Source organism: Scomber japonicus, chromosome 14 (genome assembly GCF_027409825.1).
Source record: "Scomber japonicus isolate fScoJap1 chromosome 14, fScoJap1.pri, whole genome shotgun sequence".
NCBI classification, from domain to species: Eukaryota; Metazoa; Chordata; class Actinopteri; order Scombriformes; family Scombridae; genus Scomber; species Scomber japonicus.
This window is the reverse complement of record NC_070591.1, coordinates 14,042,484-14,067,836: the sequence shown is the minus strand read 5'-3', so window position 1 is coordinate 14,067,836 and position 25,353 is coordinate 14,042,484. Positions and strand designations below refer to the sequence as shown.

At 40.9% G+C, this 25,353-nt stretch overlaps 1 protein-coding gene across 1 annotated transcript in view; it reads left to right on the top strand.

The window, feature by feature from the left end:
* Positions 1–25,353, top strand: part of LOC128373221 (ankyrin-3-like) — a 93,483-nt gene that overhangs the window by 43,372 nt on the left and 24,758 nt on the right. Inside the window, exons 14-35 of the mRNA XM_053333514.1 lie at positions 64–162; positions 248–445; positions 2,065–2,163; positions 4,314–4,412; positions 6,486–6,683; positions 7,072–7,170; positions 8,012–8,110; positions 8,307–8,405; positions 8,540–8,635; positions 9,921–9,993; positions 10,166–10,222; positions 15,986–16,109; positions 17,539–17,550; positions 19,806–19,908; positions 20,655–20,705; positions 21,261–21,370; positions 22,155–22,187; positions 23,087–23,311; positions 23,538–23,692; positions 23,994–24,205; positions 24,484–24,691; positions 25,063–25,159. Of these exons, the coding sequence (XP_053189489.1) occupies positions 64–162; positions 248–445; positions 2,065–2,163; positions 4,314–4,412; positions 6,486–6,683; positions 7,072–7,170; positions 8,012–8,110; positions 8,307–8,405; positions 8,540–8,635; positions 9,921–9,993; positions 10,166–10,222; positions 15,986–16,109; positions 17,539–17,550; positions 19,806–19,908; positions 20,655–20,705; positions 21,261–21,370; positions 22,155–22,187; positions 23,087–23,311; positions 23,538–23,692; positions 23,994–24,205; positions 24,484–24,691; positions 25,063–25,159 (2,546 nt within the window). The remainder of the gene's footprint in view (positions 1–63; positions 163–247; positions 446–2,064; positions 2,164–4,313; positions 4,413–6,485; positions 6,684–7,071; positions 7,171–8,011; positions 8,111–8,306; positions 8,406–8,539; positions 8,636–9,920; positions 9,994–10,165; positions 10,223–15,985; positions 16,110–17,538; positions 17,551–19,805; positions 19,909–20,654; positions 20,706–21,260; positions 21,371–22,154; positions 22,188–23,086; positions 23,312–23,537; positions 23,693–23,993; positions 24,206–24,483; positions 24,692–25,062; positions 25,160–25,353) is intronic.

Below are 25,353 nucleotides of genomic sequence, written 5' to 3'. Positions count from 1 at the left end.
TACTCAGATTTAACTTCTCACATCACTTTATGTGGAAAGCTAACACTACTGTGTGTCTCCCAGAGAGGTGAAACAGCTCTTCACATGGCAGCCAGAGCAGGCCAAGCAGACGTAGTCCGATACCTGCTGAAAAATGGAGCCAAGGTGGAGACCAAGTCCAAGGTTAGAACACTGAGCCCCATGACGAGTCTCTTTGTCAAACAATGATAAAACACTGGACCAGATGTCACTTTCTCCTTCTGTGCAGGATGACCAGACAGCGTTGCACATCTCCAGTCGGCTGGGGAAAGTCGACATCGTCCAGCAGCTGCTGCAGTGCGGCGCCTCTGCCAATGCTGCCACCACCTCAGGCTACACCCCCCTCCACCTGGCTGCCCGCGAAGGACACCAAGATGTCGCTGCCATGCTACTGGAGAACGGAGCCTCACTCTCCTCCTCTACGAAGGTGGGTTTTGAGGAGGATCTTACACAGTTATATAGATTCATAGGAGCACACAAAGTATATGAGTACATTATGTAGAGGAGTTAAATATTTCTTTCATATGACATCACATACACTCATACATATCTGGAGAACCAAACATCACAGCACAGACCATCTACCCCAATTTCAGTGTCACATATCTCCACTAGAGGGCACCAATCTTCTGTTTCCAGTAGCTGTCATGGTGATCATTTTACCTTGTTTATTATTCAGCGTTTGCATCCACAGTCTCTGGTTATGGGGCTCATAACCTGTCTGTAACCAGCAGATGAGGCTCACCCATGTTAGGATCTTTTATAGTCATGTAGTCGTATCAATCCTATTGTGTTCACTATCAGGTCAGTACTAGTATTAGTTTTGGCTAATTTAGTACCTCAAGAGGTTTATTTTTATCCATGCAGTCAACCATTGGAAGATTACGTCAGTTTTGGTGGTATTGGTTTCACATATGACTAATTGCACAGAGCAAGGTCAAAAAGAGATGTGGAGAAGACTTCATGGAATTGGTTTAAACATGTGTGTGCTATGTTGCTGGGGGCTGTCCTTGAAGATGACCTCTGTCAGTGGAACAGATTAATGAAGGGTAAACCCCATGGTGCCAATGCACTCTCTCTCTCTCTCTCTCTCTCTCTCTCTCTCTCTCTCTCTCTCTCTCTCTCTCTCTCTCTCTCACACACACACACATGCACACAGCCTTTTGGGACATCACCTGAGTCAGCTGATTAAGGAAATTATGTCACAATTTAATTTTCTAGGGGGGGGGGGGGGGCGGGGGGTTTATGAAGAAAATATATCATTAAACTTCCCATGTTAAAAAAAAGAAAATCAAATAAAACTAACCTTTCTATCAGCTACCCATCACGTCTTTAAAATGACCAGTTACTGTATAAACTATATGAGGACTGACTGTAGCAAATAAAACAAATGAGGTCAAGTTTTTCAGAGCATAGAATGGGAATCTGTGGGAGTCCCACATTCCTCTGGAAAATATGACCTAATGTCTTTAAATATCTTCATATACACACAGGAAGGAAACCGAGATTAACATGATTGCATTATACAACAGCCAGGATTTATGGATGTGGAATACATGAAGAAATAAGGGCCTTCAGCTCAGTTTCTCAGGGTATCACATGCCTTAAAAATAATGTTGTTTTAACTAAATTAGTCACATATAAAGACAACAGGAATAGATTATTTTTAAATTTTATAATAAATAAAAATAATTAAATTTCCACAGTTTTTTGTCTTTGCAAAAGATATTTTGGTTTATCAAACGGTAATGTCACATTTCAAATATGATTTAAACATTGCAGTCTGTTTTTAATAGTCTAGAATAAATTTATATTGTGAAATAAAACAGATTAACTTAATTATTCAGATGAGTTTTTTACAACTATGAGCTAAACTATGATGTTATGTAGAAAGACTTAACCCCAGGTCAGCAAGAGCTGACCTATGACTCATACAATACAAATATTTACTTCCTGTTTGTACACCCCTTTCTGTTATTCCTGTCTGTCGTCTCCATCTTCCTATGTCAGTCATTTTGATGATGTATCTTATTCTGTGTTCAACAGAAAGGGTTTAGTCCCCTCCATGTGGCAGCCAAGTATGGCAAGATGGAGGTGGCCAGTCTGCTCCTACAGAAGAGAGCTGCACCTGATGCTGCTGGAAAGGTGAGGTTTCATTAACAAAGGGGAAGGGGACACTTAGGGGAGTCAGTCTCTGTCTTTACTGACATTTTAGGGTGTTTTACATGTGTTGCCACCAGAAAACATGAACTATCCGAGGAGGGAGGGTCCTGGCACAGAAAACATGTTAGGCAGATGATGATTCACTTAAACAGAACAAACGAAGATAAATAAGAGTGGAGCATAAACTCAAATTCGTTCTTTATTATTACAAGTAACCAATAGCAAGGTGGGCCAGGATCAGAAACATAAGTAATCCTCCAAAGAATGAGGAAAAGTGATTTTAAAAAGCCAACAGGGTTATTACCAACTGTTCGTCAAAGATAACTTGATATAAAAAAACACACAAAAAACCCCACAAAACATCAAAAGAGAAACAGACACATGCAGTGGCAAATATATCCTGATGATTTATTTAGTATGGATAGCACAGTCAACATTTCTAGTGAGATGTGGCCAACAAATGAGCCAAATCAGGAAGTCATTCAGATACTGAGGCCATTTATCAAACTGCAAGTCTTTCTGTCGCCTGCCCTTATCCAACCTGTCTCAAGGAGAGTAAACAGAACCCTTTCTGAGTTGGTTTTTCCAAGCTGCAGCTGGACAGGGGGTGGGTGTTGAGGAGGAGCGGCAGCTTCAGGACTAACCCCAGGACAACCGGCCCAACAGATGCTTGTCCTGTTGCAAAAACTTTCTGGGCAGATTTGCCTCATTCCACCTCCACATGCGTCCTTGTATAAATGCATTTGTAAACACACATACTGACACATTTACTTAGCACAGGCCTACTGGCACTGATTACAACATTAGCGTGTGTGTGTGTGTGTGTGTGTGTGTGTATATGTGTGTATGTGTGTGTGTGTGTGTGTGTGTGTGTTAGTGTGTGTGCCACCATCTGAGAGCATTTAACATAATGGCAGTTAGGTATGATAATGAAACTTCCACACTGCATAGTGGTGTCACGCTATAATCAGTCCCATTGTAGTACTGAGTCTAAGCACAAAGCAAAATCAGGCCTCTATTGCAGTTTAATTACTTTATTCCCTGTAGAAACACATCAACTTATTTGGTTTGGACTAAAAAACACAATTTCTCATACATTTCCATGACACTTGTAACAACACATCATGACATCAAATGAGATTACCAGATTTTCTGCACACTTTTCCTGAATATTTTGATTGTTAAACGCGCGGGACTTTCCAGTGGCTTAGTGAGCATCCTGGTGAGTCAGTTGTGGTCACTGAGTGGGATATAGTAGCGTAGTACTTTGGTTGTAGCACAGACGCATAAGGTACCATCAACTAACTCTAATCCTTTGTTTTAACTTTATAACAGTGCTAAAGGAAATATGTGTAAAGACAATGAAAAAAATATGAATTTTAAAGACCCCCTCTACTTAAAAATGCAGTGAATCATATATGTGTAGTTTGGCACTAGAAGGTTGTTTTAAAATTAATCTGCTTAAGGGGGAAAGCTCACCTTAAATCTGAGTCTAAGATGTGTATCCATACAAGAAAGATCTTGTGACATCACAACTGGTTTTGGAAACATGTCTGGAGGGGGTCTTTAAATAATAACAACATGCTGCTGCTCCTGCTTCTGCTGCTTGCACTCTTAATACTACTACAACTGCTACATCTGCTAAATGAAGAATAATAATTCTCATGTGTTGTTGCATCGCTGTCCAATGAAAACCTTGTATCTCTAGATTTGTTGATTTGAATTTTTTTTTCAGCTAACACTGAAGATTATGTGTCCTGTTATGAGCTGAACATTTAGAAAACTATTGGAACATTTTAAAAAGTTGACATTTTAGAGATACGATTCACAGGACAGTGATGACATGCTCATCTTTTGATTATGTCATCCTCCTAAGCTTTTTCCTCTAGATTTTAGCATGAAGGTTTTGCTCTAAACTATCTCCTGTGGATGGAAAGTTCTTCAATTTAATGTTCATCTCCCTCCATGTCTTTACATTCTGTTGATTCGGTACTCTCATTTTACTTATGGGCGTGTTTGTGCTTGTGGGTATTCAATGATCTTCTAACCGGGTGTTGTGTTGCATGTTTGTGTGTGCGCAAATGTATTTGTGTACTTGAATGTGCGTGTGTGTGTGTGTATGGGTGTTTTAGAGTGGGCTAACTCCACTGCATGTAGCCGCTCACTACGATAATCAGAGAGTGGCACTGCTGCTGCTGGATCAGGGAGCTTCCCCACACGCTGCCGCCAAGGTATCCACACCAACACACATTAACAACCAAACTAAAATGAACTCACCTGTCTCATTCCCTCTGTGCCATAAATAACTTTCATCTGTATACATGAAGAGCTAACTCTCATCCTCTTGCTCCCATTCCATCTTGCCCTGTCTATAATGTTGTGAGTGAGTGTGCAGCTCTTTCTTTAAACTCGGGAAAGTCTTTGAAATCACTCCACCAGCCAGAATTTAGCTCATACTGTCAGCATATTGAGCGTAGTGGTTTACAGGATGCTATATTTCATATTTCTCATAAAGCAAAACTGGAAAGCATATGCAAGAGGGACTGGTGATGTCTTCTATATGTTGTAAATTACTCCAGAGTCAGTCACTACTTCAAACCACCCACTTTTGTGATGTCTTTTCCAGAGCTGTAAATTTTATGTCTTCCACTTTAGTAACTCCCCTTGTTGAAATATGTCTGGCACACACAAACACGAATGGTCAGTGACATACGGTCAAGTTGTGGTTAGTCTCCTGCTAGGCTTTGGTATTCTGTCAAAACCACAGAACAGCTATGAGCTGGATGGCAGAACTGGCAACCAAAATTTGGCAAGAAATGCCTGTTTTTGGTTGGTCCATCCACTATCAGAGACTCAAACTAAAGCTAATTTGTCCATGTTCATTGTCTTCACTTTTTGTCAGTGGCTCTGTTGCCTGTTAGCTCCCTCTCCTTTAATCTGTATCTGTTTCTGTTGATTCATTTACTTTTCCTTCCTCCCTCCCACACTCTTACTCATTCCCTGCCTCCCTTTCTCTCTCCCTCTATAAATTGCTTTTCATTTGGCTGGGTGCTAAAGTTAATGTGCTTGGTCTAATTTAAGTACTTTGGAAAGGAATCAGTCTGGGTGAACTTAAAGGGTTGTGTAAAAGCCTTTGGACATGCATGTATACAAACACATGCATGTTTGCAGAGAATGATCATCTCTGTATGTCTCTGACCACACCAAATTGAGATTCTGACTTTTGAAATAGGTCTTCACACAGACCATAGAAAGACATCAGTTTCTCCTTTTTTCCACACACCTTTTACTCACTCTTCTTTAAGCTAAAATCACCCCACCTCAAGGCTGAGAGTTGAATAAAGCCCACCTGCAGCTCACACTACCACTAAAGGAGCTCCCACCATGGAAATGTATTTAAATGCAGTCTTTAGCTTAATTCTGTCTCTAGTGTCTTCTCCATGGTGACCAAAGTGAGGAATGTCTCTTCAGTCCTCTTCTTCAGCTGCTCTTGGTCTGTTGTTTAAGTGTTGTACATGTGCTCAGCCAGCTGAGTGAAACCTTTTGTGTGTTTGCCTCTGATGCTCATTGACAAGCTCTTTGTGGAGTAATAAGTCAAACCTGATCTCAAGGGTCATTTTAAACAATATTTACAGCAGGGCTGACAAAATGTGTCTGGCACTTCAGCCTTTATGATTGTCATTGAATTGAAATCTAATCCTATATCATTATTATCTTATATATAACCTCTTTTTTGTCAATCCACAAATTAAATACATGTTTAGATGCAAAACCTTGATATTTTAGTCAAATATTTTTAATCATGATTACTCTCTGCACTGATTATTCCAGTTTTATACCAACACTGCCACGACCGATGCCAGTACTTCTCTTGGCATTACCTCAGTGCTTACAGTAATACTGAACCTCTCTTGCTCAACTGCTGAACCTTCTGAACCTTTTTTTTGGCAGAGGTTCATCATTCCGCCTCATGTCAGGGTCTTGATTTAAGTTTGGGTCTTTCCAGTCCACAGTCATGATTACAAATACATTTTTTTCTGTTTTGAAGCACAATCTTTTTAAAATAAATGTATTAGACATTTATTAGAAGCTTCCTAACCATAGCTGTCATCCTGCAATCTTGACCACCTTACGGTCTATAATGTATGAAGTGAATTCCATTTTGATCCAGAATGGAATAAAATACATTATGTAAATCTTACTTGATTTACACAAAGTATAACAATAAAATAGATAAAATAATACACTAATCACCAAATGAATTGAAGCTCGTCCTGCTAACTTCTTCATCTCTTTCATCTCAGAATGGCTACACGCCGCTCCATATTGCTGCCAAAAAGAACCAAATGGACATTGGGACCACACTGCTGGAGTACGGCGCCGACACCAACGCGGTGACGCGGCAAGGCATTAGCCCCATTCACCTGGCAGCACAGGAGGGCAGCGTGGACTTAGTATCACTACTGCTGGCCAAGAACGCCAATGTCAATGTGTGCAATAAGGTAAAATCAGGGACGTACTGCAGATGTAGAATGTAGAGTTAAAAAACAAGTGTGGGATCATGCTTGCATACTGTACACCCCTGCAGATACAAGTAACACATTTATAAGTTCACAAATACTTCATAACTACACAAATATACTCTTGTACTAGGTAGAGATTAGCCATCCCTGGTTCATTCTTGAAATGAGATGCACTCGTCTTGTAAACTGCATCACTGGCATGCTAATTTTCATCTGATCATTCCCAAGCAAGTGAAAAACAGTGATTATCCCATTCTCTGTGAGACACTAAAGTACAGTATGTTTCAGTCCTTTTTATGTGCTCCCACCATTAACAATTTCTTAGTTTGTTCACGCGTTTGTGTGTGTGCCCTTTCCTTATGTACAGAGTGGACTAACACCACTCCACCTAGCAGCTCAGGAGGACAAGGTCAACGTTGCAGAAGTCCTTCTCAACCACGGGGCTGATGTTAACCCACAAACAAAGGTAAAGCTTTCTTATGATGCACACAATACACACTCTGTAAATACACAGTCTTAAAACCTGTTTTAGTGGTTAAATTTAGATGCATAACCTTTTGTTGACATGCATCTTTGACTTTGCCATATATGCTTGTATTTGTGTTCCCATTTAAATTGGATTTATCTGAATAGTGTATTTAAGCCTTTAAATAAATACACTCACACACACTCATTGACGCACACACATTTGTCTGCAATCTTCTCAGGTGTTACATAAATAAAGAATTGATACCTGAGTCGAAGGTATTAATGTCTTTATGGATGCACCACACACTGCAGCAAACATGCGCATGCACATGAACGTGTGCATGCTCTAATATTCAGTGACACTCTGTTACATTTACTCATACACACAAAGACCCCATAACAGGCTGCTCACGTTCACGGAGACAAGCCAACACTAGCTGAAGGTTATATTGTGTGTGTGTGTGTGTGTGTGTGTGTATGTGTGTGTGTGTCTGTGTGTCTGAGTGTCTGTGTTTGTGCTGACAGGACAATTACAGTGAATAGTTCATTCACTCACTGATCCCCTCCATTACTGTTTTGCACCGTTCATACAATCCAATGGGGACATGAAATATGATACAGTATTGAAATGTATTTAGACATAGTATGCTAAGTAGTGTAATATTTTCTTACAAACTTCTTGCAAAATCCTTACAAAATCCACTTTACAAAATAACTGCCACTATTTCTCTGTGATGTAGCCAAATGAGACTTCTGGTCAGCATATGTAACTATCTTCTTTTCATCTGTGTGCCCTTTCATGTCTGTGTCTCCTCCTCTACCTACTCTAATTCATGCAGATGGGTTACACGCCGCTGCATGTGGCTTGTCACTATGGCAACGCGAAAATGGCAAACTTTCTGCTGCAGAACCATGCCAGAGTCAATGGCAAAACCAAGGTAAACACATAATCACTCACAAACATGCATGCCCCCATCTACACACTTTTACACACACACTCACATGCAAAGTCTTGTATTACAATTACTTTACTTTCATTGCGTTTTTACTCCGTCTTCTGCCCCATTTTGAGGATTTAGTTTAATAATTCCTCTTTCTCCTTGACTGTCTTTGTGTGTCTGTTTTTCTGTCTAGAATGGGTACACTCCTCTACACCAAGCAGCTCAGCAGGGCCACACACACATCATCAACTTGCTGCTTCAACACGGGGCCTCAGCCAACGAGCTCACCATGGTCAGTGCACACTGGCACACAAACACATGCAAACTCCAACAGAGCTGTAGCTTGATTAAATACTGAATGCTTTTTATGTTTCTGTCCATCTCTTGTTCCCATGAATAACTTCCTGCTGGTTCATCTCTGGTCAGAACGGGAACACTGCCCTATCCATTGCCCGTCGTCTTGGGTACATCTCTGTGGTTGACACTCTGAGGCCCATGACAGATGACAACCTGATTGCTATGGTGAGACACTGACCTCCTCTGATATACTCAATCTGTATCGAATTAATAGAAATTCTTTCATTTAAGTCTCAAAGTCACCCTGGAAATAGCTTGTATCACGTTTTGTTTTGTACTTTTAATTTTGTAACTGTTAAATTTAAACATGCAGAAGCACCTTGGTGCTACATTCAAGGATTCACTGACACTTAGGACTTAAGAGTCATCTACCAAAAAGCACTGCAAATAATGTCCAGAAGTTGGACAATGTGAAATTAATAGTATAAGTTTAGTAGTTGAAATAAGAATGCTGCTGTTTGATATGTAAATTATTCTCAAATGTGGAATGAATGGAAACCGGGGAGGGATATGCTCCCCAGCAGTCTGATTCAAATGTATTTTGTGACTAGCTCCCATCCCAAATTGAAACTCAGCCAGTCAATTAGCAACATACAGTCAGTGGAGTCACTGTGTGAATCCAGCAAATCAGCCAGCAAGTCAGTCACTCAGTCACGCTGTGTCACATGTGTGATTGAAAGAGAGAGGGCTTAGATCTCCTCAAATAGCCCAGGTCACTAACAGTGATCTGAGCCACACACGTGTCTGGGAGGAAGAGTGGGAGGGAGAACGGTGAAAAAGCGGGAAAGAAAGGATGGCACTGGGATGATGAAGAGGTGACAGGCGTGTGAGGGGGACAACGAGTGAGTGAAGAGATGGACACAGAGGTCGCTGAGGAACCTGCGCAATCAGCAGCAAAGTGTATTACTCTCAGCTATCTCTATGTGCTGTGACGTAGCTTAAAGATCAAGGTCATTTCCCTTTCCCTATGTGTGATTGATCTATTATTTACTGTGCAGAGGCATCTGCTCTTCTTTGATGTCTGTTGAACCTACAGCTGCAGTCTGCAGGACCTTTGCTGGTCAGTGATATGTGGAAAAATGGCCTTCAAACATACAGTATCACTACTTTCATTACTAACAGGGACCACGGCCAAGATTCAGTTTAGTGTCCATGTTTGAAAAAAACGTGTCAAGGTCAGACTTAAGTTGGATTGTAAATGCTGAATTTCAATTTTAATCGACTACAACCACTTCAGTTACAGGTGATATGGTTAATCTTCCAAATATATCTCCTGATTCTAATATAGCACACCTAAATCCCAGGATTTTCCTCTCAACTTTGGAAATGTGGGGATTTGTGGTGTTATTGGGTGTTTTCAGTATGTACCTTTAACGTTCACAGTGTGCAAATGTGCAACAAACCAGCAAGGAATTAAATGAAGTTGTCTATCTACTTCTCATATTTACAGAGCGCGTCAGAAAAACATAAAATCAACGTCCCAGAGACCATGAACGAATTCCTCGACATGTCAGACGATGAAGGTATGTGAAGAATTCTCCTCTTTCTCAGCCAAAATTAAATGAATTGATACTTGGAGGCGGTTATTTTTGGCTTGTTTTTTTTTTATATTAATACACCGCATGCTTTTCATACACTTGTGATGTCATTTTTTTATTAACATTTGCATGTTTCACATGTATTCAAATCACACAGTCTGGGCCAATGTGCCTGAAATTCTCAATGAGGAGTCTTTGTCAGATGTTGACGAAGGTATTTGTCATCAGTTTGCTGTCTGCGCCGCTCTATTGTTTGTTTGTGTTCCTCTAACATGACTCATTAGAAATAACTCACTTGTCTTGTTGGAGAGCTAACCCCTCAAGCCCTTCATATACTAGCATTCTGCTTTGTGTTTCATTTTCCATGCAAAATCAGAATATACTCACTCAAAAGCCACAACACTCACACACATTTCCCCTTATACAGAAATCGGTGGCTATGCACTCAAGTTACGGTACAGAGTACAGTGTTATGAATCAGATAGGCTGTTGACAGATATTCTGCAATGTGAGCTTTGTTTTGTTTTATTTACTGTTTTATAGTCTGCCAGCATCAGACCAAGTGCAAAATCTCCATCCTAATTTTGTCCAAGAAATCCATTAGCAGACATCACATTTTTAAGCAGGTTTTTTAAACACATTTGATATTTTTAACTACTTGAAGATCGTGAGTCACGTACTGCATGATTCTCCTCATCAAACGCACCTTGTGATGCATCATCCTAACATCAGTGCTGCAATCTCTTTGAAGGAGCTGCTGTGAGAAAATGAAATCGAGGTCAACTCACTCACTCTACAGATGGCAGACTGAGTATGCACTTACCTGACTGAAACCTACATATATTCTTTGAAATAATCACATCTCAATGATTGTAAAAACATCAATAAATTACATAATATCATAGTTAGCAATAGGATAACTGCTGTAGCACTGCACAGCCAAATAGCACTGCCAAGTTTATGGTACATTCACATTGTTTGAGGCTGCCCACTTCAGTCTTCTGTGCTTTGTTTTGGAACCACTGAGCCACCAGACCTGTAAAATTGATGAGCTTGTTCATGGGCTGTTGCTTAGGGGACAGCCGGTGGGGGTGTGGAGTTTCTTTGTCAGGTGATACAGCTAGACTCAACAAGTTAGGCGCACACACATATCAGGTGACAATGGATGAAGTTGTACCGTAGCTGTAATGATAAAGATCTTCCTCGGCATATGTGTAATTCAGTGTGTTAGCACTACCATGCAGGAGTTATAAATAATAAGAGTATCCATGGCCTTGTGTGCACAACATAAACTGTTTATACAGTGTACATAATTCATCTGCATTGTACGTGTGCTGTGGCAACCTTTCATATTCACTTTGCAGCACCATGCAGGTTTCGGTTAGCTATTGCTATCAGGCCTGGGATGTTTTTGTTTTAGCTATATGTTTGTGTGTGTGTGTGTGTGTGTGTGTGTGTGTGTGTGTGTGTGTGTGTGTGTACACGTGTGCGTGCTTACGTGTAAAAGAAAGACTTAGAGTAAGTAAATAGTTTCCACGTCTCTCTTTAATCCTATATGGGGGAAGCCAATCCTATTATGTTGGAGTAAGTGTGACAAGTCATTCCTGGACTATGGCGGCTGTGCGTGTGGCCTGCCTGTGAAATCGCATGCCCATCTCATTCCTTCTGTAGACTTCTGTAGCTACTAATGGAACCATTTTAACTGGTCTGCTTTCATCACATTGTAGAGGCCTTACAGGATAGTATTACTTCATGTGTACTAAAAGTCTTTAACTGTCAAACACCTCTTGCATAATTATTCTAAATTTCCTTATTCTTGTGCAAGCGTTAGTCAATCTGTGCAGCACGTAGCAGGAAGAACTAGACAGAAACTGTTGCTCAAGATTTTAAAAAATAGCTACATGATGCACGATGTGGTTATTTCATAATTATGTTAGCCCCCCTCCCAGTTTGATATCCAGCCAAACTCCCTTTGTAACTTCCACCATAGAGGGAGAGAAGGCGGGGGGAGTGTTCAGTGAGAGTTTTCTTCTTCTCTCCGTCACTGTCTCCTCCGCTGAGGTTCCCTCTATCTCAGTTAAAGCATTTGTCCAAACGACCTGTCAGCTGACTGCGCCCAGCACACAGCGGTAAACACTTCCAGTGCGCCCCCGGTGACGCGCTTCAGCCGGAGTCTGTTATGGATGCTGTTGAGCCAGGGACGCACCGAGGCTCCCTTTCTCTAAATCCAATGAGATGAGCTTTTTTGAGCTGACCGCGCAGTAGAATTAACCCTCATTTCACCTCCGACGGCAGATGGCATTGACTCTTACTGTTTCTGGACAGCAGCTCGTTCTGTTTAGCGGGAAAGAGACGCCAAACTTACAAAAGTTTTAGCTTTTTTCCCCTCTGTTTTTTGGCGAGAGAGCGGCAGAGATGTGCGCGCAAGTTGGTCTAAGTGGAGTTAAGTGCGTGGGGTAAAAAGAGGGCAACATTTTCCATCAGCACCACAAGCCCTGAATGGACTGCTTGATAGTCTGCACCTCTCTCTGGATTTACTTTCTTTCATCCTGGGAACGTTTTGTGAAGTTTTAGAAAAAGCATATAAGAAGAAGAAGTGATCAATATGGCTGCCAGTGACAAAGGTAAGTCGTTAAAGCATCAAAATAAGTTTTGATGTGGTTTAGAGAGGCTGCGGTGTGAAAAACTGCTGAGTGTCGTCATACATTATAGAACCCACATTTCCCTTTTATTGATTTAGTTGTCTACCTGTGGATCCAGTTCACTTAGTATTTTAATTGATGTGGACATTTATTTATTTATTTATTTTTTAATTTATTCATTTTATTTGCGTATTTATTTGGTTTTGGTTTTGCTTATGATGGAGAGAGAAGCTTGCTTGTGAAGGAGAAAGATGCTTCAAGGTTCGAAACAGGATGAGGTATGCCTGTGTGTGTGTGTGTGTGAGACTGTGTGTGTGCGTGTGTGCGTCAGTGGCATGGGTCTATGTGTATCGGGGGTATCTGAGCTTGAATGGGATGGTGACACATTACAGCAGTAGGGAGACGATTGTTTCTCAGTTGTGTAAAGTCAGACAGAAACAGAAGGAAGTAGTGCAAATAATTATACCTTCAGAATAAAAGCATAATATATGTCAGGAAAAAATGAAGGAAAAAAAACAACAACCATGCTTCTTGTCTGTATTCAAAATGCCTAACAGTCTATGCATGGTAGTATTGTTCTTCTTCCTGCGTGGACAACTGATGACTAGAGTGGTTTTGACTCTTTATAAAGAGTAAAGAGGCTTAGATGTCAACAACCACCAAACACACAAAGGAAAACATATACAGCAAATGATCAGAGTCAGCACTTTATATCACAGTTTTCTTTTTCACTTACTAGAGCAACCTCTTTTGTATTATGACGGGAAGTAGGCTATTTCAAAATTAATGACTCTAACAACACTACTGCATTTGTCATCACTATCCACAGGTAGCTACTTCATACTGGTTAATGCAAAGCTTTCTCTTTTAATAAGCATATATCCATTTATAAGTAGGAAGCTGAACTAGTCTCAACAAATAACATACTAATGCTCGCAATTTCTGCATGCTTTAAACATAAAGATATATAATTACTAATTGGGTGTACAGATTAACTGTGTGCTGTTTTTCTAGATTGATTAATTTTGTGTATGTAGATTGTAGAAACTGCAACATGTGGGTCGGTTAAAGGCAGATGGAAGTACTGTAGTATTGTCTGGATATGCGGGTCAGTGACAAATAAGGGTTGGCAAGATGATCAATTCAAAATATCTTAATACAATGTCTTAAAAGCAGCATCAGGTTTGTTAAAATGACATTTTAAAACCAAAAATAAGACTGAATGCGCCTGAAAACATCAAATGGTGTAACCACGAATGATAATATTCAATATTTTATCCACCTATAGTGTATTAAAGTGTACTCATACAAATAATTACTGTGAAAAGTGAAATGGTAGCTGATTTACAGGATTCCCCAGATAAAATTTAATATTTAGAACAATTTTTTAATGTATAAAGAAGTTATAATCTAAGATCATGCAAAACTAGTTGATATGGTGTTTTATTGTGAATTTAGCATTTCAAGCAAATTTAAAGTCCTTGTAAAGTAAGAATAAATATGTGTTCTGAGTTTGACATTCCACAGAAAAGTGTGTTGTTAACCACCCTGCCAAATTTGAATGATTAAAAAAATGACCAAATATGAAATTAGGCTTCTTTTAGAAAGTAGCCCTTTAGATCCACAGTGTGATGATAATTTGTCCAAATAACACCTGTTTAAAGTTGTGTTCCTGCGAATTCGGAGCCACTCAAGTTAGCGTAGCGAGTAACGCACTTCCGGTCATTTTCACAAAAATAAAACACCCATTGTCTTTTATTATTAAGAAAACCATAACGATAGAATTGGTGCTTTTATTTTGAAAACAGGAAGAGAACATATCCTCGCTGTAGCTAATTTGAAACCACCGAGGTGCTGATCTATGACATTTGTATTTTGTTTTTCTCTTTAGAAGTTATGTTGCATCTTGGGTAATTTGAGTGTGTCAGCTCTTGATGCATACTCTGCATTTCTGGAGAATCTAGTAAACCATCCGGGAACTTCTCGCATACTCTAAATCGCAAACTACGCTCTTATATACAGTCTATGATACTACGCAGTTTAAACCATACAGTCTATGGTTTAACACACTACTTCAAATGACATCAGAGTTAGTACAAGTAGTAGGAAAGTATGCAGTTTCAAACAGACCCTAGGTCACTCTACCCGAGAGCTTTCTAACTACTGACTAACTGGGTGACTGTAGACTGTAGCAGTAGTAAGTGTGCTGAATGTATTACAGACCCGCCCACTAAATCCTGAACACAGACATTTTGAAACACAGTTTGTGAAGCCTAGCTCCACAATTCAAATCTAAATGGTTGAAATGCTTTTTACACATATTTAGAAATTACATTTATGACCTATTTAATCAAGGCAATTTCACTTTACACGGCCTTTAAGTATTTGGTACTATTTTTTATGGTGACACCTCAGACATTTTTGCCCATTGACTCACACACAGACAAACCCAGCATGTGTCTTCAAGCACACCTTTCCCCAAATGACCAAAGCATAATTGTGAGAAGGTGAGACGTTCAAGTGGCTCTACTACATTTGTCCAAATATTAATAGTCTATATTCATCATTTTCGGTGTGTTCATGGAGCGACAGTATAGTTGCCTTTATTTAGAAATGTCACATCGGAAACGCTTTTTAAGGCTTCCCGCTAACTTGACAGTGCTGGTAGTGCTGGTGTGTGATCGGAGTGCGGCAGTATTGAAGGTAGGGGGAGGGGCTGCGGTGAAGGAGCAGAGTGTTGCAGGCAGGATAGAGCCGGACATGAGGGAGAAGGGGAAACATTGTAGCCGCGCCGCCGGCTTCATTGACCGGCGTGTCATCGTCCACCGGTCCGCCGATCGAGGTGCGGTCCGGTTCTACACTTTCTGCATAGTCCCTGCTTTTTGTACCCAGGCTTTTGGTATCTTTAAATATCCCCTCTCTGCTGCTGCGCCTTTTGAGTGTTGTGAAAGGAGCTGCGTTTGGTTTTACAGGGGAGCTTCAGATATACCGCAAAGTGGCTGATGGCATTTCTCTCTGAAATGATTAATCGCGGGGCTGCTCTGTGCTCCAGCTTCATGTTGTTGTTATTGTTATTGTTGTACCACAGTGAGATGAATAGACAAAAGAAAAAGTTGCAGTGGGCTATGCAGTTGCAGTGGGCTGCTCTATGTTGGGGTTGAAGGCACAGTGATGCTGATAAATTATCCAAGGCCTCCTGTAAGTATAATAAGTGAGAGATGATGTCGGCAGTGAGGGCTTGTTTTCCTTCCTTGGAGTGCCGCATTGCCTCTCTTGCCCTGGATGGCCTTTGTGAAGTTAACATGAGGATTTTATGATCTCATCCCTCCAACCAGGTGAGGATGCGATGACCGGGGACACAGACAAATACTTGCGGCCTCAGGACCTCAAAGAGCTGGGGGATGACTCTCTCCCTCAGGAGGGCTACATGGGGTTCAGTATAGGAGCCCGCTCAGCCAGGTAAGCACCTGTCATACTTATTATAAACACACGAAAGCCACACATATGTATTCTGGTGCAGTGCTGACATTTGGTCCGACTTGCTTTTAGATCAAACTGCTGGTCAGATTATTTTTACAGACACTAACTTAAGTGTTGCATTATGTTTTCCATTGATCCCATGGTTGTTTATTCTATGCACATTGATTTATGAGACCATCACTGATATGGTATGCAGTTTTTCCAGAATGGACAGAGAATGTTGGATTGAATCAGGCTAATTAATGTACAGTCCCTTCCAACACACACTCACACACAAACTGAATAATGGAAATTGCCAGAGAAAGCCACTGGAAAGTTGCCATGTAATGATTCAACCTGACAAAATGATTCAGCGTTTTGTGTGGCCTCATTCAAACCCAAGCAAAGATTACAAACTGTCTATAGTGTAATACAAAAGATGTAAGCTGTTCCTTTGAACTTTGATACCTTTTGATAATATCAGTGAACAGCTGCACTTCTAGCACCGACCCAACAACAGTTTCAAACAGTGGACAAAGTATGTAGTGGAAAACTGGCAGGCTCCAGTGAAAACACATCAGCGCCACACAGGACAAGCGTTGTGCAGCTCTACAGTCTATTGTAGATACGCTGACAGATGGCAGATGCACTGTGATGGCTGGATTGATAAAAAAAACAACTACCCTAACTGTGGCAGGAAGCTGCCACATCAGCGGGCACGGCAGACATGAAAAACACTGAGCTATATGGAGAGATTCCACGTAAACAAGGCTTGTTTGATGAGGCTCCAGGGTTGATATTGGAAAGAGTTTTGAATGTGTTTATAAATGTCATACAGTGGATTGTTATCAGTCTAAAAAATATTAACATAAGATCACATCTGCAGGTTTGAATTTTCAGTGATTTGCTCAATCTGTGTACTGGGTTTATTGGTATACCTAGAATAAAAAGATGACTCCAGATAAAATTATTACCATTATTTATGTCTTCATCTGCTACAAAATCCAGCTGAATACGCTAAACTGTTCCTGTTATACTGCTGCTTTTCTGTGATTGCATATGCAGTAGAAGATCAGTTTGTGAGCCAAAACAGATATTGAGATGGTTGTTGACGTGTCTCTCTGCAGGCTGGTGAATGTATTTCTGTGAAACACTGTATTTTATTGATCAAAGAATGTATGATGCTGAGCAAGTTCTTTTCTTTTCCTTACCTTTCTGTTTATGACATCGACATTGCATGGTTTGCTTTTTGACCGGGCTGTGTACACACTTGTGCCTAGTCGTACCTTACAACCATGCTCAGCATCAATGTCATATGGTGGGAAAAAAAGAACGCCACATCATGCTTGAATATCTTCAAAATGCTTTGCTTTTCACTCTTCTATTTTGTTCTTTTCCTTGTTTTCCTGCACCCTTTCCCTCATTCTAGCCCTAGACTCAGGTAAGAAAGGAGTAGTAGTAGTTGTAGGAAACATTAGCTTTGAATGGTGTCTCTCCCCTGTGATCTTACACCCATGAATCCTTTAACCCCAAATGAGAACCATCCCTTGTAAATTGGCGTTATCCAGTCTTGATGTTTGTTGTTTGTGGTAGCAGATTTTCTCACTTTGTCGCTGTTTCGTGATCACCATTCATCATCGTATTTGCTCATCTGCCTAACAAAACCATCATATCTTAACACAGTTGTGGAATAGAGGCAATCTTGCCAGAAATGAGAAAATCAAAGCAACACTTGTTTTTTTCGTGACTTTTCTTCAGTTTGAATTGTATGGACTAATCCCCCAACTTTTTATGTGGCTTTTTTTGTAAGTGGTACTTTATAATTTTTGTAGTGCCACTAAGTGTAACTTCCAGGGATCAAGCACGTCAGTTTATTAATAATCCGCCCACTTTTATTCATTCTGTTTACATTTGAGTAATTGGAGAAGTCCCAGCAATATTTGGGATGATTCAGGATATTCAGTCATGGTTTGCAGAGATGGAAACTCAACATTTAGAAACGTCCGACACACATTGAGGACAGACACTCGGTCACACATACATAGATGCAATCATGCACTTATAAAACTTGTATACATAGAGACGTGAGACAGAAAAGACCGGAAAATGGAAAGTGCAGTTTGCTGGAAGGCAGACAGATTGATCAATAGTAAAATGAATGGAGTGGTGTTGAAAGAGGAAGGAAGGCAAATGAGAAGGTTGGGGTAAGAGAAGCATAGCAAAAAAGAAAAACAACTCTCAACTGAGAGAATTGAAGGTTCAACTTCACTGTAGATACACAGCAGCAGGACTCTGAAATGGAGATTGTAAAGGGAATAAGAGATGATGGGGCAGCTTTGTAAAGAAGAGTGCTGGTTGGTGCCGTGACAGGAAGACAGGCAGCAAACAGAGCAAAGAAAGGGGAGGAAAAGCAGAAGGAATGAGAAGTGAGGAGTGAAGAGAGGATGGACGGAATGAGAAAGAGGAGAAAGCTGTGAAGAACAAACAGAGTCCGTCCGAGAGCAGCAGCAGAGAGAGGGGGGGGGGGGGGGGGGGGTGGTGTGTGCTGCCATGCCAGCGAGTCCATTCAGCTAGTACAGAGTTGCTTGGTAACTTCGATGGAGGGGTAGGCAGGCTGTGCTGAATAAAGGGCTTCTCTCTGTGCTGAATGGTGTGCCCACTCAAACATGCTGAGCTCTGCATTTTCTCCCCCTCGCTGACCCGTTCTCACCCCTCCCGCACTCGCACACAACACATCAGTACACACGTACAGTATAGCCTTTGAGAAAATAAGTTGCAGAGTTGTCAGTTTTGTCTGTATGGACGTATCTTTTGGAGAGCCTTTGATACTGTGATGCACAAACACATACATAAAACTCATTATATTCTTTATACCCATGTCTGTACACACAAATGCGCACACAATACGAAGGGGAGTGTTACTGCATTCACATAAACAAATTTTGGCTCAGCTGCATTGATCAAATCCCTGTAGCAAAAACAGCACAAGAGAGGGGAAAAAAACTGAAAGGACTCACCGACAGCACCGCATTGAGCTGTAAAAATAGGCACACATCACTACACACACTGTGCCATAAAGCAGACTGGAGAAAAGACCAGCTTTGCTTTTGTAGTTTGCTGCTCTGAAACATGTCTGGGTCAGCTGCTAATCTTAGACTAAAGCAGTGTCAGTCTTCAGTGTTGTCAGCCCAAGCTCTAGTCGGATTAAACACTTTCAAACACTTCTGAGTAAATCTTATTTCTTTTTTTAATGTCATTCTTGTGATTCTTAGACTCCCACCTGTCAGCCAGGTGCTTATACTTACAGACCACTAATCTGTCATTTCATCAATTAGACACACTTAGTTACACCTGTTTTCGTAACGCACACCAACCACACCCTCATATAGAAATAGTCGTCTGTGCCTTCTTTTGGACTGCCCACTTTCCCTTTTCTTCTTCTCTATCTTTTAATGCAAACAAAGCTCATTTCCATCTCTGAATAACCTGCTGCAGTATCTTATCCTCGCTCTACTGCGGACTCCTCCGCCTCTCTCTATTTTCCACATTTGGACTCTCTCTGTCCGCTAAGTCAAACAAACCTGGTTCCCTGGAGGTTGCATGTAGTAATGGATTCCTTGCTTTTTGTTTTATGTCATGTTCCCCTGCCCATCACTTGTTGTTACCCGCGGCGCTGGGTTGGGTGGTAACATATAGCCTCCGCTCCTTCAGTTCGGATAGGTCCAACACACTCAACCGGAGTTCCTTCGCTCGCGACAGTATGATGATTGAGGAGATTCTCGCCCCCACAAAAGACACGGTAAGACCTATGTTTTTCATTAGGTACTTTTACTTTTATCTCTCGTTCTTTTCTTTCTGGTGGAAACACAGGCTGGGTAGAATAAAGATGGGAGCAGGCTAGATTTACTTGTCTTGCACAAAGGTCATAACACAAACAGTGCTGCCATGCAAGTGTTAAGAGTGAGTGTTTAGCACCTTGACGAAGAGTTTACTCAAAGCTAAGGGCTTCAGGAGGCCCCCTTTGCTTTCTAATGGGGAAGCGCAGAACTCATCCTGTCTGTTGAATGCTTGTTTTAGTAGTTAGGAGCGAAAACAGAAACTGTAACCTCTTGTATTATAAACATTATTAGTAATCCAACCTACAGGTTCAATAACATAACCCGAAACCTCAAACTATACATGGCCAAAATATGCACTTACTTCAGCCTCCCCCTTTTTACAAATATTTTGACATCCTAACAGTTTTTCTTGTCAAAAAGCTCTCCATTGGATTGGTATTTATATCTTCATGAAAATATACAGTATATATGGGTTTTTCTTCTCTTCAGTGATCAGTTTCAGTGCTGTAGTACTATTATCTGCCCCATCTGATAGATGAGATTTCAGTTACTATCACATCTGCTACAATTCATAGAGAGATTGTTTTAGATGCCTCTATCGTTGGACTTTCTCATCTTCACAGAGATAAGATCATGTTTTCTTTGGTGGAAATTAAATCGTCCAGTTTATCCTGTCATTTCTAAACTGGCTCTCTTCTCCTTTAAGCTTCAGAGTGTCTGTAAAGACATTTCCTACTTGGTTGACCCACTCAATAAGGTATAAAGTGTTAATGGATGTCTGACTCATTTGTCAGTTTTGTTATTTTCACGTCAACGGTCACCAGTGGTTCAGCTCACATCTCTCTTGAGTTTTGTCATTGTAGATCTGTTTGTTTTGGGTCTGTGCCATTCTCATCTCATTCAATAGTGCTGGTTTAGTAAATGGATGTTCCCATGCTACTTTCAGTGTATATGAGTTCCTGTGTGTCAGTGTTTATATTAATAATGATTTATTAAATCTGCTTGCATCCTGATTTTCAGGCTTCATAATGGTCATGTTATCAGATTTAAAAAGAGGGATGGTCATAGATAACTGTTGTTTTTTTGTGCATTTTTTCATGATGTATCTCTGCAGCTCATGATTTAAATGATTTATCTACTGTCATTCTTTCATCTCCTCCCTCTCAATTATTTTCCTTCTTGCTTCTTCTCACCACTTTTTCATGCTCCTTTTTATTCACCTTTTCACTCTTCCTCTGCTCATGATTGTGATCATCCTTTACACCTCTCACATCTCTCCTCATCATCTGTCCCATCTCTTCCCTTTTCCCAGCACTTAACTGTGACCAGAGACTACAGCACAGAGAGTATGCGGCGTTACAGCTGGACTCCGGACACCGTGGACCACAGCCACAACACTGTGTCCAGCCCCATTCACTCTGGGTAAGAACAGCTGGTCTGTCTCATCTGATGTACCTGGATATGTTTACTAGCTAAATGTGTGCATACAAAGGAACACACTCTGCATGTACAACTGCAGAAATCAAACATTTTATAAGCTTTACTGCAAACTGCTGTCGTATTGTCTTGTTTTTTCCTGAAGAGTCAATATTCAGCAAAGGCTGCAGTACTGATGCAGGGAGGTTGCAGGGCTGTGAGATTTCTGCAGTGCTGCTACTGTACACTTTACATTACAGCAACAAAAGACTCAGTTCATCCTCTAACGTTCACGAACCTGAAGTCACCCTCATGTTCACTGACAAACTATTCTATCATCGCAGAAACAAAATGCTGACTCTGTTTGAGTTGGTCATGTGTTTTCATTTGAATTAACTGATAAGATTTTCTTGTCATGCCATTCATTCATATAATTTGAATATATGGCATTATAAAAAGATGTAAGCTCTGTAATAAATGGAGCTGTTCTTGCAATGGAAATATCAGAAATGAAATACTGGGGTCTGTCATGCTGTGTGTTGATTCTTTTTAGTTCCTATTTTCACTCATTATTATGCCTGGTGTGTTTTGTCTATATATGTGTTATTTTGCAGATTGTCATTTTCTCCTCATTGTGTATTTTGTTTTTCTGTTTCCTTTAATTTGCCACCCAATTCTGTCAGCCTCAGTAGTTATTACAGATCCCAACAGTGATTTTGAAACTTTGATACTAAAACTAGGCTTGGGGGGGGTTTTCCTCCTGCATTGTCTCCATGTGTTTATTTTACAGCTTCTCCTCCCCGCTCCCTCAGTATGACTCCAGGTGATGACTGAGTTCGCTGCTCTCACCCATGATGCCTCTCAGTGATGTCACTCGCTCCTCCACCTCTGTTCTCCCTCTCGTCTCCTCCCCTCTGTCTCTCTTTCTTCCCTTAGCCCTTTTCTTCTCCTTCAGTGTGTGCTTGTGTCATCCATGTGGTCTGGTGTTTCATTTGCACTGCCTAGATACTAGAAGTGTGAAGTCAGTGTGTTTGGGAGTCTTTCATTGATGTGTCATCTCTTTCTCTCTCACAGAGCACATTGAAATAAACCTTCTCTAAACTTAACAGGGATTCTGATATTTTCAATATTTATTATAGCATTAACAGATAAAGCAACTAAACACTACATAACACAATACCTCTATATATAAGAAAGAGTTTTTCTGTGCCTGCACCCTACTACATCCTCACTTATACTTGTGTCATAATATTAATGGGATGCCAAACCTTCACATGGGACCCATCACATATTAATCACATTAACCCTATCTTGGTGATACATTTGTGCAGGTGTTTAATATTTGATCACCGAATGCTGCTGTAGAGGAACTGAAACGTTGGCAGCTATCTCACCTTTAGCCTCCGAACAGGAAACTAAACTTTCTGCAACTTTATTAGCACCTTGTTTAGTTTCACACATATTTTAATGTTCTAAATTGAGGCATGTAAAGGTGAGAACTGCCAGTTTTCAGACCTCAAAGCATCTTTTTCCTCCCCTCTATAGTTCTGTCTCTTTCTCTTTATCTATTTTTGTTATTTTCTCTCTTTTCCTTGTTTGGATGTACAGTGATCACAGCATGGGAATCGTCCTCCTTACTTGTGTCTGTGGTATGACTTCCCTCTATCTTTTTCCCTGTTCCTTATTTTTCATCCTCTAACATTGTTCTTTTTCTTCTGGTAGGTTCTTAGTCAGCTTCATGGTAGACGCCCGAGGTGGTTCCATGAGAGGCAGCCGCCACAATGGCATGCGCATTATCATTCCTCCCAGGAAGTGCACAGCGCCCACACGCATCACCTGTCGCCTGGCCAAGAGACATAAGCTGGCCTACCCCCCACCCATGGTGGAGGGAGAGGGGCTCGTCAGCCGGCTGGTGGAGGTCGGCCCGGCTGGGGCTCAGTTCCTCGGGTAGGACTCTTGAGAGTGTGTGTCTGTGTTGATGAGTTGCAGCTTTCAGCAGTTCAGCTTCAAGTCAAAGGGGAATATCTACTTGTCTCTAAATGTCATGACTCAGAGAATGCTTATTTTTTTGCTAGTGCAGTTAAACAACAAGTAATTAAAGAAAACTTGTCAGCAGCTCTAAGGTTCCATGATTTCATTAACCATTTACTTTGACTATGTATTATTCTTTCAGTCCTGTAATTGTGGAGATCCCTCATTTCGGGTCCATGCGAGGGAAAGAGAGGGAGCTGATTGTGTTGAGGAGCGACAATGGTGACACATGGAAGGAACACCAGCCTGATGCCAGACCAGAAGACCTCACTGACCTGCTCACTGGGATGGATGAAGGTAAAGGACATTTCTTCAGTATGGTCCTAAACTGTATTATCTAGCGTGACATATGCTTATGATTTAGAAAATCTCTAAAACCATGTTTTTTTCTTTTTTTATTCAAACTGTTTAACCTATTCAGTAAACTTTTTATAATGAAATCTCAGTGGTACTGTACATTTACATGCCTTTATAAAGTCATAATTTGTATTCAGTGAGTTCTTAGGTACAAAACAGCCATTAAATGTTTCTTGAAAGCATGTATGTAAATAATAATTTGTTGTTGCCTGCTAATCTTTTCCTAACACTTGTGTCACAGAGCTGGACAGCCCTGCTGAGTTGGAGAAGAAGCGCATTTGCCGCATCGTCACCAGAGATTTTCCTCAGTATTTTGCTGTGGTGTCGCGGATCAAGCAGGAGTCAAACCACATGGGTCCTGATGGAGGCATGCTGTCCAGCAGCACTGTGCCAATGGTCCAGGCCTCGTTTCCACAGGGGGCACTCACCAAGAGAATCCGTGTCGGCCTGCAGGTACAGCAGGACTCCTTGGATCAGCTCAAATTCAACCTGCTCCATGACTCGGCTTTTTTCTTGCAAACACTGTGCACTGACTTATTATTTATTTATACCTGACCTATTTTTGGTTGAATATGTGATTCTGCCTGGTGCTGTGCTTTCATTTGTTGGAAAGTTCAGAAGAAGAGGATTGACTGAACCTCTCTTGAGATTTAATGAACAAACAAACACAGTTTTCATCTTCTCCATCCTTTCTCTGTCTTCCTGTGTCTTTTTTTCTTTTTTTTGGTTAGGCCCAGCCTGTTCCTGATGACATGGTGAGGGCGGTGCTTGGAAACAGAGCCACCTTCAGCCCTATCGTCACTGTGGAGCCCAGGAGGAGGAAGTTCCACAAGCCAATCACAATGACGATCCCTGTCCCACCTAGATCTGCAGAAGGCCATCCCAGCGGCCACCGAGGCGATTCTGCACCCTGCCTGCGTCTGCTCTGCAGCATCACAGGCACGTCTTGAGATAACTAGAGCATATTTTATGGATACCTCTTATCAAACTGTATCCGTAGGACTTGCCTCTAATTGAGTTTTAAGTCATTTGAAAAGTTATTGTAAAATTAGATGCTGATTGTATGTCATTTGTGATATTAGTCATATTTGTTCACCCGTTTATTATACACAATATAGAGTTAATAAATCAAGAGTCACTTTTAATTGAATAGCTGTGGGCACTTCAAGCCTACTTTGATGTCAAAAGCCACTGGTCGATAGAGGGAAGATGAAGAACTGAGAAGATCAAAGGATGAGGATTATAAAAGCTAGAGCACTGTATAGGCTGTAAAACGAGTGAGCTCATCTTCTTGCCCTTGTTGCATACAGGAGGGACCTCTCCTGCCCAGTGGGAGGACATCACAGGGACCACACCACTCTCCTTCGTAACCGATTGCGTCTCCTTTACCACAAATGTGTCGGCCAGGTGAGACACACACTCTCAATACACACAGCAGCATACAGAAAGAAAAAACAATACCAAGAAAAAGAGATTATTTTCAATGTCAAGTAGTGAATTGTATTCATATGTTAGAGCAACAATATCTTGTCGATTGTTTAAGCCAAGTTTGACTGCTGGAGCAAATTATGTGATGGGACACACTATAATCAGTTTGGTCT